Source organism: Corvus cornix, chromosome 1 (assembly GCF_000738735.6).
Source record: "Corvus cornix cornix isolate S_Up_H32 chromosome 1, ASM73873v5, whole genome shotgun sequence".
Lineage (NCBI taxonomy): Eukaryota > Metazoa > Chordata > Aves > Passeriformes > Corvidae > Corvus > Corvus cornix.
In genome coordinates, this window is record NC_046332.1 from 84,377,202 (window position 1) to 84,392,410 (window position 15,209).

The 15,209-nt window shown below is 40.6% G+C and overlaps 1 protein-coding gene across 2 annotated transcripts in view; it reads right to left on the bottom strand.

Moving 5' to 3' along the window:
- The window catches only part of LOC104686021 (cohesin subunit SA-2-like), a 61,745-nt gene that overhangs the window by 32,310 nt on the left and 14,226 nt on the right, over positions 1-15,209 (bottom strand). For both annotated transcript variants that reach the window (XM_010394172.3, XM_010394173.3), the window contains 6 exons: positions 12,627-12,831; positions 11,378-11,529; positions 10,047-10,120; positions 9,490-9,613; positions 4,434-4,532; positions 2,311-2,390 (listed from right to left, as the gene is read on the bottom strand). In XM_010394172.3, the coding sequence (XP_010392474.1) occupies positions 2,311-2,390; positions 4,434-4,532; positions 9,490-9,613; positions 10,047-10,120; positions 11,378-11,529; positions 12,627-12,831 (734 nt within the window). The remainder of the gene's footprint in view (positions 1-2,310; positions 2,391-4,433; positions 4,533-9,489; positions 9,614-10,046; positions 10,121-11,377; positions 11,530-12,626; positions 12,832-15,209) is intronic.

The window sequence follows — 15,209 nt, forward strand, 5'->3', positions numbered from 1 at the left end:
CAAAAATTCGTCATTCAAAGAGAAGCCAAGACAGCATGACAAAAGTGGCAAAAATTTTATTACACCAGTGCATACTAGTAGCCATGCCATTTATACAAGCTGTCATTTATTATTCTATTGTCCCCTTTAAGGCAGGGGAGTTGCTGTCCCCAACTCCATTTCATGCTTTACTGCACATATCAAGTAGCATCACTGCTCAATATCCAGACACTGCTTCTGAGCTATGAGACACACCTATTTGAGACACAACATCCCTGCAGGTCTTTGCTTCTGCAGTGCCAGCAGCAAGTCCTTTCTGCTACTATTGTAGGTACTAAGGCATCAGCTTTTCCCCTGCTAGAAAAGGATCTTGATGCAGGCTTTTATTAAGAAACATGTACATGCGACTGTCTATATTGTCTGCATTCTCTTCACACAGAGTTATAGACTGGTCAGCACTACTCTTATCAAAGAGAAGAGCTGTTGTTGAATTTGCTTATTGAGTCCCCAACTCACACTTTCACCACTCCAATAATTAAGCCAAACCAGCAGGGCTAAGAGCAACTGGGGTGGACAGTGGAAAAAAGCAGGATGGCTATGCAACAGATGAGCAAAAAGAAAGAAAATGTATTTGCTAGGCCTCTACACAGCCTAATTAAAAACAATTTTATAAAGTATTAATTTTACTTATGAAAATTACATCTTATGATGGAAAATACCATTCAGAAAACTTTAGAAGGCATTTCTTCACAGTGGAAACCATATTTAAGCAAAATTCTGAAAAAAATTGCTTCGGGGAAAAAGAAACATTGATCAAACTTTTATAGCTGCAGCTTGCATTAATGAGAACATGATCCCTTATAATAAAGCCAGAGATGATAAACAGCTGCAGTGCGAATATAGCTCTTGTTAATTCAGATACGGAACAAGTGCAGCCATAACGGGTGTATGGAATCTTTGTACTTCAACAATGGCGAGCTGCTCCTCCTAGCACAGGGACACGTTATCCATGGACATGGCATTGTGCTTTGTTCTAACAGCTAGGCACCATGGGGAACCAAGGGATGTAGAAATGGACATTGTGAACACAGGAACAATATAACCCTGGCTACTACTAGTGAGGCCCGAACAATGGCACTACCTTCCGAAGAGGGTGCAGTGTTCACAGCATCATATGCTGTTCTGATGTGCCTATTGAAGGAGGCCTGGAAAAATGCCATTCAAACCAGTGGAATGTGAAGTGAGATAGGAGACTAGAAAGCAGCACTTCAATATACAAACATACTTGGAATTTAATGTAAATATCTACAACACCGTATTAGTTGGACCACTAAGGTCTACATGCTCCTCTAGCAATGACCAATACTTCTGGCTTAAATAGAGAAGCAAATCCCACAAGGCTATTGGACAACGTGTCATGCTGTACATGGAAATAAGCATCTGTATCACCTAAATTCAACTTACACTCTCAGACAGAAGAGACACTGAGTCCTAACATCTCAACTGTATTACCAATGGAATGCAGTGAAGATTTTATTCCCATTTCGCTTTGAAGAAGAGGGACAGAAAATTTATTCTACACATATTTTGCAAATAAAGACATTTCTAAAATAAACATGCTGTCCAAGGATGCATCACAGTAATATTTATATACTTCTGTAATGCTAAGTCTAATTCTTCCCCACACTTCCAGCTTGCCATTATCCTACCAAATCTATGGCCAGCAAGTAAATTTCCAAAGAAAACAACTCTTCCGTTGGTTTTCCACCTCAGCAAAACAAAAGTGTCAAACACTTGCTCATTTCTTGTCAGTCAGTCTGCTATGGGCTCAAAGGCTACCAGATTCTCTGCCCTGGAGCCAAGAATCCGAAAGTCCAAATTGTAGCAACAGCCTCAAAGATCAAGGCTTCCTACATCAGGTGCAGAGACAGGGAAGATGGCAGAGTTCTCCAAGCTCCTGGTCAAGGCCTGGCAATCCTGGGACAGAAGATGGGGTGGGGACCCCATCTTCAGTGGGAACTTCCCCCAAGGCAGTCAAATGCTCTTTTTGAGAAAAGCCAAAATTTAAAAAGGTGGAATTTCCTTTCACAGGGAAATGTAAAGATATAAAAATGTAGTTTTCAGATTGAATCTCAGCACAAGGGTTTTCTTAACATTGGCATTTCCAGCAGAAAGAAAATGCCATGTCTTGAGCAGCTTTACCTGTAACTCACATCCTGCCAGAAGCAACTGTTTCCCAACAAGTAACTGATTACAGAAGATTCATCAGGATTGTACCTGGATCTTGTTGCCATTAAAACAATACAGTAAATTAAAAAAGAAATTATTTACTGTGACATAAGCATCAAGAGTTTCATGGCTTGAACTGCTACTTCATGGTCCTTGTCCAGAGGCATGGACACAATTCGATCCTAATGGATGTAAAATGACAATAAAAAGATGTAACATGGTTTATTCTCAATAAACATGTATTTTGCTACAGCTAGATCATCTACACTAGTACAGCAGAGATTTATTTTTATTTCAGTAGCTATTTCCTAAGAGACATAAGGCAACTTGATTACTACCAAGTAGTTCCCCAGCCCCTGAAAATTAACAGCATGTTAATTTTTAACTGAATTAATCATGCAGTAATATGATATTTTTTATAGATGTAATGTATGCGTTCACAAGAAATCAACTACACACTACAAATTAAAAGTGACTGACAACTTGTTTCTAAGATATTACTACTGGCACTTCAGTATGTTAAATGAAGGTAAGCCTCAAATTACAAGCATTATATAATCAGTTCCTCCCATTAACAGTAAAGTGCCTGCACCTGCACATTACAGAAGTCAATGCCTTGCTGGAAAGACAGTTAGAGCTTAAGTCATAAAGATACCTCATGGCATAGCAGCAACATTGCTGACCTCCAGGATTCACAATATCGTAACTTAGTACACAGGCAAACAGCTCAGAAAACTGGAAAACTTCCCATCCCATAGAACCAAGAACTTGCACACCTCAGTGTGGCCTATATCTTTAAGATATATTACACCTTTAGACTTGCTTGATTTGGGACTAACAATTTCCCCATTTAACATATGAATTCTAAATCTCTATATTCATTTTCCTTTGCACCTTCCTTTTTCTCACAATCCAGCTGGAAGGTATGTAAGTCCACAAATCCTGAGTTTGAACACTCAAGGGTAACAGAGGGAGCACGAGTAACTCCCATTTGCAGGAAATGGATTGATGGTTATATGATTACATTCCCCATCACTGAGAAAGCATGATTTAAATTTTTAAACTTGTATTTCTTGTGTGGCTGTTTGGATTTCTTTTGTTTAGAGGGAAAAGAGTTGTTTTTGGGTGGAGGGTTGGACTGGGGGATGGAGTTTGCAATAATCCATTTATACTGCGTCCTCCACACAGGGAGATCACAGTACAAACAGCCTAGAGCTATTTCGTCAGTCTTTATTGAACACCAACCCTGCATTTGGTTACACAGCTTACAGGAGACAGAAAGATAAGGGACTACCACATAATCATATAAAACAGAGGTCAGTCTTAGCCAAGTTTCATTCTGAATAATTTATTACTAAGATACCAATATTAATCTATTTCTTATTCTTGGAGGATATCTGATAGGCATTTTTTACTATTAGCAACTGCTTTGATATACAAGTAAGCCCTGCACCTTTTGCAAAAAGAACACTGATTGCCACCACATGCAGGCATTGATTTGTCCTGACATTGAATCATGTCGTGATTCACAGGGACTGAGATATCAGCTGCATCATCTTGAGCTTTGTTATTCAAATACTGAGAAGGTGCAACCCTGCTAGGATAAGAGCAGTTGACAAAATCATTACCAAGGCCAGGGTTGAAAAAAGTAAAGGGCTTACTTCTTAAATGAGTCAGGATGTTGGAAAATGATAAAGGCAGAGTACAGGGTCAGTGAATCCACAAAACAAGCTCTCAAAACTACAATGTATCACCTGATTTGTTCAGAAAGGAGATAAAGGATCCTTCTTCAAGACTCATACTGACATGGTAGAGAGAGCCATTCCCACATCAGTGTGATACATGGACAGCCAGTCCACTACCTACAAGGTTAACCCATTATCAGGGGCAGCAAAAAGGAGATCTTTAGCATATGAAATTCTTTGTCATCTGCCAAAGATCCTGTAAAAAAATCTGGGCCAATCTGGATAAATGGCAGAGACAACTGACCACAGTGCATACTAACACCATTTTGTGTGAACTAAAGTGAAATGGAAAATTCCATAGAAACAGAAAGAAACATCTCAGCAAAACTCCTTCATCCACTCAGTCAACAAGGCTGTTTCTGCAGGAGTCTAAGTTCCTCTCAGTCAAGAGAGTGGGGAGATCAGCTCTGATCAAAACATCAGGTCCTGTGTATACACCCAACCTATACTTAAAAAAACAGCAAACAGTAATTTATTTACCTTGAATCTGTTAGTAAAGAGATCCATCCTGGAAACAAGTTCTTTTCTGCTATAAATTCCCTGCAGTCCCAGAAGACACTTCAACCGTACTTCAGCTTGCTGCAAGACAAAGAGAAATTGGCTAACAGTAAAACACACATATATATCCTTATTTTTCACTATCAGCATTTATATCATGTAAATAAGAGTTCTTTGTGGGTTCCTACAGCAGTTTATTCAAATGTTGCCCCATCTTCTTGATTAGTGACATCAGTACCATTTTGTCTGTGTGTACACTCTCTCTCTCACACACACAGAGGAAGCCTGCAACGAGCCAAACTTAAAGGTAACATCAAAGTTTGTGTTAAGCTCCCTAAGAGTGAAAGAAACTCTCACAGACATCACAGTTAATAAAAGCAACAGAATGCAAAAGATACAGGGATTTGCTATTCATCTGTTAAAGATACAAAGACAGGAGTATGGATGACCTACTTAGTACAACCAGCACTCTCCCATATATCAGACTTTGCTTGCTTCTTTTCAACAGTTGACTGGGACAATTGTTAAACACAGACAAGGAGTCCAAGAAATTCTGGATTTCTCTAGATTCCCAGAGGAAGAGGTACAACTCAGAAATGCAATGGTTTATCACTACGGATTCTTACAGAGTTAAGTGTCATTCTTTCTCCCTATTTCTATTTTACGCTAGACACAGTACTTTAAGTATTCTAGGAAAAGGGTTGCTTTGAATTCAGCCTAATTAGTTAATTTAGGCAAAATATATTTATCTGTACAGGGTGTTATTTCATACTATTCGTACTCCTGCTTCATAGATGCCTCAAAAAGAAGTCTTTTCCTTAGCCAGCTTTTCAGTTATCTCATGCATATTGCTACACCTTTCAAAGGACACAGTTTTAAATCGCACTAGGAAAGTGATTTTGATGATCCAACATAGAAAAATCATGTGTTCTGTACATTTATAATGCCAAGCTATCAGCAGAGACACTAAAATGATTTGCAGGCTTTGAATATCTTCATATTTCTTTCTTAATTCCACTTGCTAACAATAGCAGTAAGAATAAACATGGAAATCCAAGAAAGGAGACCACCTACACATAGGATATCCATTGCTACAAGTTCCTGTTCACCTGCTTAGATGGAAAGCCAAGAATGATACCCAGTGGCAGGCTCTGACTAACAGTTTTGCTTAAGACAGCTTTTTGCTAGAAATATAAAATGAAAGATCAACAGGTTACAATGTACACTGCTCTCTAATGTGCGCATGACACACCAGCAGTATTTATTCTACATCATAATTCAATTATAAAGTTTCTGAGGAAGAGACTGTTGCCCACATCTGCTGCTTCCTACAGCCACAAGAACTCTCTCACAGACAGTCCCAGGGTGGCACCCATCACTGCACAGTGGCACAAATTCAGCTCAGCCAATGTACTGCAAAACTGGCTTCAGCTGCCCTTGGTTCTTTTTCACAACACTCTGCTTGTGAACAGGGACTGAATTTGTGCTTGGGAAAAGGCACAACAGTGTGCACTGGTTTGCTGAATGGTCATTTAGCTCTTGGCATGTGCCTGGTAACGTCATTTGTCAGTCAGGTGGAGTCAAGCATAGGCCTGCAGACATAAAGTGTAACACATTAAAGTATACTACATCCCTTCTGAGGTATCCTGTTCCTACCCAAAAGCTCTCAGTCACGACCCCATACATGGATGTCTCTTTACATGCTGAGAAAATTAGTAACCAGAAACAAATAACTACTTCTATGACTACTTCTGCTATTTTCCTGTTTTCATCTGGGTCAACACTCCCCACATTATGAGCTAGGGAGGTCTATTTCTGAGTTATTCTTGGATAGCAAAGACAACCCAACTGTCTTTCGAGGTAAAACAATTTTAAAAACTTCCCTCTCTCTCCCCAGCCCCCCTCCCCAGAATATATATCATACATATGCCCAAAGACATGAGCAGAAAACCGCTATGTTAACAGGACCATTTGAAAAAGTATTTCATAAGTGGCCATACTCATGGGATCAGCTTCTACAGCCACGTTGGACAGAAGGCAAAACTAAAAGCCCTTTACATTTCCTGTAGTTTGCCAGGAGGATCACATGGTCAGGACACAGAAGCTCATTTCAACTGCATGTTCCTGCTTCCACAGGATTTCTTTGAGTGTTTTTCAAAATAGTCTAATGAGAAAACCTCAACAACTTGCCCTGAAGTTCCAGACAAAGCTAGGCCAACACAGACATCCCAAGTGTGCATGTCCATGGTCTCTGCCTTCCTGTTTGCTAGTTCTGCCTTCTGCTTTTCCCATCCTTATTCTTCACGGTCTTCATTTTTCTGATCTCTAACTCAGACCTTTCTCCACAGCACTTCCCTTAACACCTGCTGCTCTGTTCAGCACTGGTTTGATTCAATCTGAATGCTGATTTAGGCACTGTATATTCTCTTGGAAGAAACCTAGAGCCTTTGAGTACAAGTTAAGAGCCTGGGTTTCACAAATGCACTGATAGGTGACTGGGCTTACACATAACATCCAAATGCAAACAACTGTCAGATTTATTATCAACTGTTCCTTGGTCCTCAAAACAAAAAAGTTAAATTATTTCTAACAGATGAACATAAACTACTTGAAAGCATATCTTTACATCACTGTTACACAGTTCTTAGCAGGCCAAAGGAGATCCTCATATGCAATTTTGAACATCTTTTAATGGTTCATATGAGGTTATAATGGCAAAATGGTATCTCATGGGGAAGAAAGATTGTTTATCTTCAAATATAAGACTCTGAAGACAAAAATGTTAATTTTATACTTACTTCCCCTTCCTCTCTCCCCTTTAAATCCTCATAAATGACTGAACCTTATCTCTGTTTACAGCACTGTAGATGGCCAGGTTTTCCCCCACCCTCAGACCACTTTTGTGGTTGTTCCACTCTGCAGCCTAAATTATTTGGCAAACTTCTCTGTTATATATACTAAAAGAAAATTTGCTCTGGGAGATAGCAGTTTCTTGCCATCCACCCCCAACAAGGTGGGAGAGAAATGCTTATTAAGAGTAGTGGGAAATTACATTCGTATGTCCTGGTTTCAGCTAAGGTGGGAAGGGAAGGGAAGGGAAGGGAAGGGAAGGGAAGGGAAGGGGAAGGGAAGGGAAGGGAAGGGAAGGGAAGGGAAGGGAAGGGAAGGAAGGGAAGGGAAGGGAAGGAGGGAAGGGAGGGAAGGGAAGGGAAGGGAAGGGAAGGGAAGGGAAGGGAAGGGAAGGAAGGGAAGGGAAGGGAGGAAGGAGGGAAGGGGAAGGGAAGGGAAGGGAAGGAAGGGAAGGGAAGGAAGGGAAGGGAGGGAAGGGAAGGGAAGGGAAGGGAAGGGAAGGGAAGGGAAGGGAAGGGAAAGGGTGAGTGAAAGGCTGTGTGGTGTTTCATCTCCAGCTGGGCTTAAAACCATGACAGTATATAAAAACACTGCTGCCCCTGTGGATGCCAAAAATGCTCTGCTCTCATTTTGAAATCAGGCAATTTGACAGTGGCTGCAAAGCACAAAGCACAAAGCACAGCCAGGACTGCAGCCACCAGTAGTGGCACACTATCAGGTCTCAGCCAAATGTAGAATATGGAAGACACCTCACTTTATCTCACTCTGCTTGCATCTGCATTGCTTTCAGACAAAAAAGGCTTTCGAAAAAACAACCATTTCCATTTTCCAGTAAATGGCTCTGGGTGAGCTGTGTGCATTAATCAGAGACACCAGCTGTTAATTTTCACTGTAGAGTACTGCGAATGAAGACACATCATCTTCAAAAAATGACTTTTTCTTTTGAGAATTCTCCAAACTGAACATGTACTAAAAAGATATTGTGATGAGATAAAATTTATGCAGGAAAAAGCGGCAGTTCCTGATAGATTTGTCATCCCAAAAACCCAAGTGCCACCTGTAGAGGGACGGCACAACGCCGGGAAGCAGGAGCCTCGCGCGCCCCCTCCTGGCTCCCTGGCAGGGTACAACCTGATTCACAGAACACAAACATTGCCCGGAGCTGACTCAAATTCCGGGATGTTTCGGGATGCACACGGGAGCTACAGACACCTTCAAAGGCGGCCTGCAGAAGCCTAGCGTGTCGATTTCGCTCATCAGCTATTCACGATAAATATTCCTATCCTTCTGAAGTCTCTCTCATGCATTTTCGAAGCAAGAGAAAAAGTGTATTTTCACAGAATAGCAGGATGGGTCAGGTTGGAGGGGACCACAGCGGATCATCTGGTCCAACCTCCCTGCTCAAGCAGGGTCATCCTAGCACAGGATTGTGTCCAGACAGTTCTGAACATCTCCAGCGAGGGAGACTCCACAACCTCTCTGAGCAATCTCTTCTAGTGAACAGTCACCCACACAGTAAAGAAGTTCTTCCTCACATTCCAGGCCAACCTCCAGGGTATCAGTTTTTGCCCATTGCATCTTGTTCTATTGCTTGGTGCTTTGGACTTACTGACTTCTTTTTGGGTTTTTTGATTGTTTGTTTTGGTGGTTTTTGGAGGATTTTTAAATGTGCCTCTACTCAAAAGAAAAAACAAACTATAAGGAAAAGGAGAAAACCCTTTGGGAAATGGCTGGACTTTCTGTAAATATTTTCTGTATTATGTCCAACTCTAGATGAGAAATGCAATATTGAACTATTCTACTATAGGCAATATTTATTTGCTCATTTTTATAAATTTAAACAAAATTTTAAATGTCCATCAAGCTAAAAGCATAATTTCAGTCAACATTTAACACTCTCAAAGGATATAAACCATTTTACAATTCAGAAATAACTCCCAATTCAGTGACATATAAAAATAAATGCACACACCGGGATTCACACAGAACTGGAAAAAATGTTCTCTGTTCTTTAGTGTTAAAATGGCTTTAAAAATAAAACCTGAATTGGGGAAGAAAGTAAACTCTTTTTGTACCACGACAGTCCTTAGTATCTACTCCGAAAATAAATGCTAGGATTCTTTAAGAAAAATTTAAACCAAAAAATCCCATGTACTGCCCCAAGTAAAAAAAAAATTTAAAACTTTACCTTATCGTACAGCATCCACCCAACATATTTTAAGTAGCTGTCATTCAAAAAAGCATCTGGGTATGTTTTAATCCAGCTGCTAATTTCTTCAATGCAAGTTGCTCTGATTTCAGGGATAACATCACTGTGAAATCATAAAATTGCAATATTAATACATTAAAAATTAATTTTAAAACTAATTGTATTATTTGCAATATTTTTATGTTCTGGAATTGCAAAAGCATGTATAATTCAAAATATGCCAAGTATCTTCATACTAATATTATAAGTTAGTCGTCAATCAATACTTAGACCAGTTTTAGCCACAAACTATTTAGCAATTCTGGATATCTTCTCATTCACAAATGTGCTGCTCTACAGCCAGCAGGAAAAACTGAAAGAACGCACTCAAGAGGTTCTTTTGGAAGCCCAAATTCTTAAAAATTATTTAACTGCTACACTTTCCTTGACACCATCAGTGCCTCCAGGATGTTTAACTTGATTCTCTTATCTCTACAGTCTGAGCAAGAGTTTCTTGGGAATGCAGATACATATCACAGCTTTGTTTTTACTCTTACCGGTAACGGTTTAGAAATGTCCCTTTGAAAATAGCATTCATCATGTTCTGTATCTCTAGAAGCTTATGCTCATACTGAAATACAAAAAGAACTGAATGTTAATATTGGTTCCACAACTCACTACACATGAAAAATTTGCATTAGGGCCCTTGGAACACTACTGTGGTGCAAACTGCTGGTGTTTACACATGGTACCAACATAAAATGAGTGGTCTGTATCTGCACTAGCAACTGGCCTTTTTGTAGCCACGTCCCAAGGAATGCTTTATCAGATACCAACTGCTAGCCTGGGAAACAAGGTACTTGTTTGATACGGTGGATCTTGATCTATCAGAAATCACACAGAAATATACAGCACAACTATTAAGCAATCTTCACACATAGATCCAAACTCTCTTTCCATGTACTTGAACAGAGACGGAAGAAAGGCAGACAAAGGAATTTTCAAAATACACAATGAGCATATTAAAAAACTGAATCCTGAAAAAACTTCTGAAAATCCAAGTCACCTAATAAAAATATTCTGTCATCAACAGCATCAGGAAGGGTGACAAGTTTGGGTTTTCCCTCCAACGCACCCGTTTCCTCTGTCTTTCCCATCAGATCAGACTTATGATGATGCTAAAATATCCTGTCTCACCCAAACACTCCTTCCCACAAAAATGGTGTTGTTTCTGTAACAGAGAAGTCCACGGACATCTAAAACTCAGAACAGAGATAAGTGATTCTAAGGTCAGGAGACAAGGAGCCATACTTGATGTTCATACATCAAGTCACCTCCTCCCTCAAGCCAGAGTTATTTTTTACAGCTATAGCTCTGCCTCTGGGAGTTGAAAAGGAGCTGTCTGCTTGAGCAGGGAAGAAACAACAGAAGCTGAACAGCAAAAATGATACTGGACATCCCTGAAGTTCAATCCGTTTCTATAATGCTTTACTTACACAGAAATGACAGTTATCATGCGTCCTTTTTGATTCATCGCTAAAATTTGGGCTTGCAATTTGTACAAACACATACAAAACTGCACTCCACAACACCAGAGCTACTGAGACAATTAAATTTCTGGGTAAATCCATATTTGTGTGAAGATCAAGGGCTAATGATGCCAATTCAGAAAAGCAATCGGTAGGACACACATCACAGGTTAACAGTACAAAAGGCAGTTACTACCTTAGTCATTTTTGTACCACTTAATCTAGCCAGTCACACCTGCTCTGCACTATGCATTAGATAAACATATAAACCTCAAAGAGCTGCAGGGACCCAAAAGCAAGCAGTCAGCAATCCTTGTTTTACATGTTCACACATCTCCCATACAAGACACCTCCCTAACCTCTTTCCTTTTTCTCTCTAGCTGATCAAGTCTGTAACTGGTCCTCTTGCCGCTTATCCTCCGCTTCTCCACCTCATACAATCTTTGAGCATTGTGTTTGTTGACATCAAGGTTCAGATGGATGCCTACAACTGCTGTCAGAAGTTTCATTGCTAGAAAAGAAACAAACCCAGCACAATTAGCTTAGCTCAGAGATATGCAGCATAAACATATTCACCACTTTACCAGAAAAAGGATATGGTTAGCCAAATCCAGTTTATATCCAAAATATGAACAGTACTAAATTATACTAATTTGTTTTAAAACACAGTGTTTATTTTAAAGGCAGACAATGACCAAAAAGGGAAAATTAAGTTCTATTTCTGGTGATTTATAACTTTTGGTCATAGTTCTGGTCAGAGAAGTAATTTACTGGGCAACTCTCTTCCTAGTTTATGTAATTCTGACTTTTCTGCAAAAGAATCTAGAATTGTGGAACACCTGATTGTCAGTAACCAAAAAAAAAAAAAAACCAAAAAAAAAAACCAAAAAAAAACCCAAAACCCGTGAAGCTGGCTCAGAAATGGCTGGGAATCTTAATATACTACTGAAATTGACAAAAATTCACACCATTCCTCTAAGGACTGCTGGATTGTTTGAACAGATTACAAGTTGTTTTTTTGAGCCCTCAAAGCAAACAGCATACTTTAGAATAAATTATACTTTAAGTGCTCTTTGCATGGCAAAGAGGGTATTTACTGGCTTTAGGGAAAAAAAGTAGTAGCTTTAGTGTCATCATGGTGCATGAAGCAAAAATGTGCAACAAGCAACGTTCTTTTAGCACAGAGACCACAAGAATAGCAGCTCTCCAAAGGAAGCTTCTTTAAGTGAAACATTTACTGCAACCTCATTACATTAATTAGCAGAGGGAGAAAAATAACAAAATAGAAAACTGTGAAAATTTTACTGAAAAATATAATACTCGGAACAGCAAAATTCTGAAGTCAGTCATGACAGGCATTAAAGAAGATTTCTTTCTAAAGAAAAAACTGGGTCAGATCTATCATATCTAAAGCATTCAAATTCAATTCAGATACAGATGGGAACAAACAGGTTATATTATAGACATTTATATAACATACACTAGGAAGAAAGTACTCTCAGTGCATAAGAGAAGTGCTCCAGTAAACAGAGTTTTTCGATTTAGAGCAGTTTTTACACAACTCAGTAAAACTCAGCACCTTTACAGCAACTCTGCAAGTAATTTTACCTGCCAAAGTGCTTGTGTGCCTGAATGCTCTGACCATGGAATCTGCTAAGCCTGTAAGCAGCGAGATGATGGTGTCCATCAAGTAGTTATCATACAGGATGCTGCACTGGCACTGCTGGACAAGCACTGCAATGAATTCACAGAAATTGGCCTTGAACTTCTTCCAGTAGGGTCCTGTTCTGATGAGTGGGTAGTCTTCATTGTCCTGCACAAGAAAGAAAAGTTGAGAGAAAACACACTAATTAGTTCTGTTTGGGCAACCACATCTCTCCCACCGAACATCAGAGAGTTTTGCTGACAGTTTCACTTCACCCCCCCCATAACTTTTTTCATGGTTAGTATTCCAAAGTAGGGACAAGCAACTAGAATACAAGCAAGCAGAGAGACAAAATAGCTTTATTAGAGCTCCACTGCCACAAAAAATTTCACATTTGAAAGCAATGTATGCGAGGTAGCTGTGAACAGACAAAGGAGGAAGAAAGTGTGTGAAGGCAGAGCAGAGTAAGTAACTTTCACTGGCATAAACCATGAGCACTCCTGGCCTCTTCTACTTCCTCACAGGTAGCAGTGCTTCCCCACTTCCCTATCCTTCCTCTTCCTGCAAAAGCATGGTAAAACCCAGTCAGAAAATTAAGTGAAAAGTGGAGACAAACAACTGTGGTGTGAACAGGATGTGACTGTTCTTCTCAGCACTGCCAGCTTGAGGAGTTTATCAGGCTAAAGCTTAATGCCAAATACTTGGTCATTCACCTTTACCACCTGCACCTGGGTCTCCAAAAACCCCCACAGAAACAGTAAGTGGGCAATACCTTGGACATCATGCAAAAAGCAAGTTACAATGAAACCATAAGTGTCCACAGTATGGTTGATACTGCCAGGAGGAAAGCAGACAGAAGGAAGTTGAAATGACTTCTCACGCAAAATAGAAGAAAGCACACTTAGAAAGACTTTGTAAATGGCAACCTCAAACAGTGTGAACATTTATTTCATTTACACCTCACAGATCCCAGGAACGGCTCAGAATATGAATTTGCATCTTGATAGTTTCCTGGTGTGAGTGGAGTCAAGGAACTCCAAAACTTCGCTCACTATGGAGAACTTCATCCTGAAGGCAGGCCACTGCTCAGCTAGTCCTTTACCAGCAGGCAAACACCTTCTCAGCCACATTCTAACACAGCTTCACACCCAGCATAACCTGCTGTGTTGCTGTGACCCAGCCCACTGTGGCGCTGGGGCAGTGTAATGCCAATCAATCCCAGCCCATCCCCGGGATACAGTTCCCCGAACAGGCAGACTCAGAGGGTGGGTCGAGGGGCGGCTCAGAAGCCTAAGCTGCACCCCCTGGGCGGTGCCCGGGTACAAGCTGCCTCCCCTATTACTTGGTTGTTCACTGGTTCTTTGTTAGAACTCCCACCTCTCTGTTTCCCCCAGTGGCTCTTGTTAAATTGTATCCTCCCCCTGGCTTGTAGCTCATTGGTTGTTTTCCCCTTTCCCCACAGCTTTCAAATTCCCTATAAAACCCAGGACAAGCCTCGGAGGGCATCCCATAGCATTCCATCCCTTCCAAGCTTGTTCAGGTTGGAAAACTTCTAACAATAAACCTGTTAGGAGGCAGACCAGAACAGCCTCCCTCTTCCTTTGTCTCCGAGCTAACATGAGCCGATCCCATCGGCTCCTGCCGTGTTCCCTCTGCAGAGAAGCCAGCTAACCAGCCCAGCCAGCAGCTCCCTTCCTGATGCCGAAGTCACTTCAGCGACACAGAGAAGTAACGCAGCTGGACTCTCTCTGACCTGGGGCTCGCCAGAGCTCGTGCCTCGAGCACAAGTACTGCGTTAGGTTGGCGCCCAACGTGGGTACTCCTGAGCTTACAAAGTACTCCTCATGTTCTTCTCTTGTAACTTTGTTTCCAAAGCACAGGGGCTGCTGCTTTCTTTAAAGAGAAATGCAAATACAGACTGATCACATGGCTGGCTGCAACCCAAAGCACATTGGGAATTTGGAATATGTTCCTGACCAGGCTGTAAGAGTCAGTTCAGAGCCCAAACAGTAGTAGCAAGTGCCAAAACAGAAGCGTAAGTTTCCAGGAAGCCTCAGTCAATGCTCCTTGACCATGACATGGACAGTAGAAAGACCACCTACAACTTCAGGAAATACCTTCTTTATCACCATAGCTTACTCCTCAATCTGAAAAGCAGCACAAAATACACAAAGACCTCCCTCACTTTTTAAGAGCATTTCTACTGTCCATGTTTATCACACTGGGGTACTGTTTAATGGTAATATGCATGCTGTAAATATATACCATATAGGCATATACCTAAATTTAGGCACCTAACTTGGGATTTCCTTAGATTCCTTTCATAACCACTAGAGAAGCAACTCTGCTTCCAGAAACCAGTCAGATTAGGCCCGTAACGTAAGTTCTTCCAAAGAACTATTCAAATCACTCAACAGAGTGATGTGAGCTCCCATTCTTACTCAACCTGGAAGTATTTCCTTCTTTCATACAGAGTCTACAGAAAGAGAGAAAAGTCAAAATGAAGCGCCAACAAGGAGTTTAGATCAATTCCCCAGAGAAAAGGC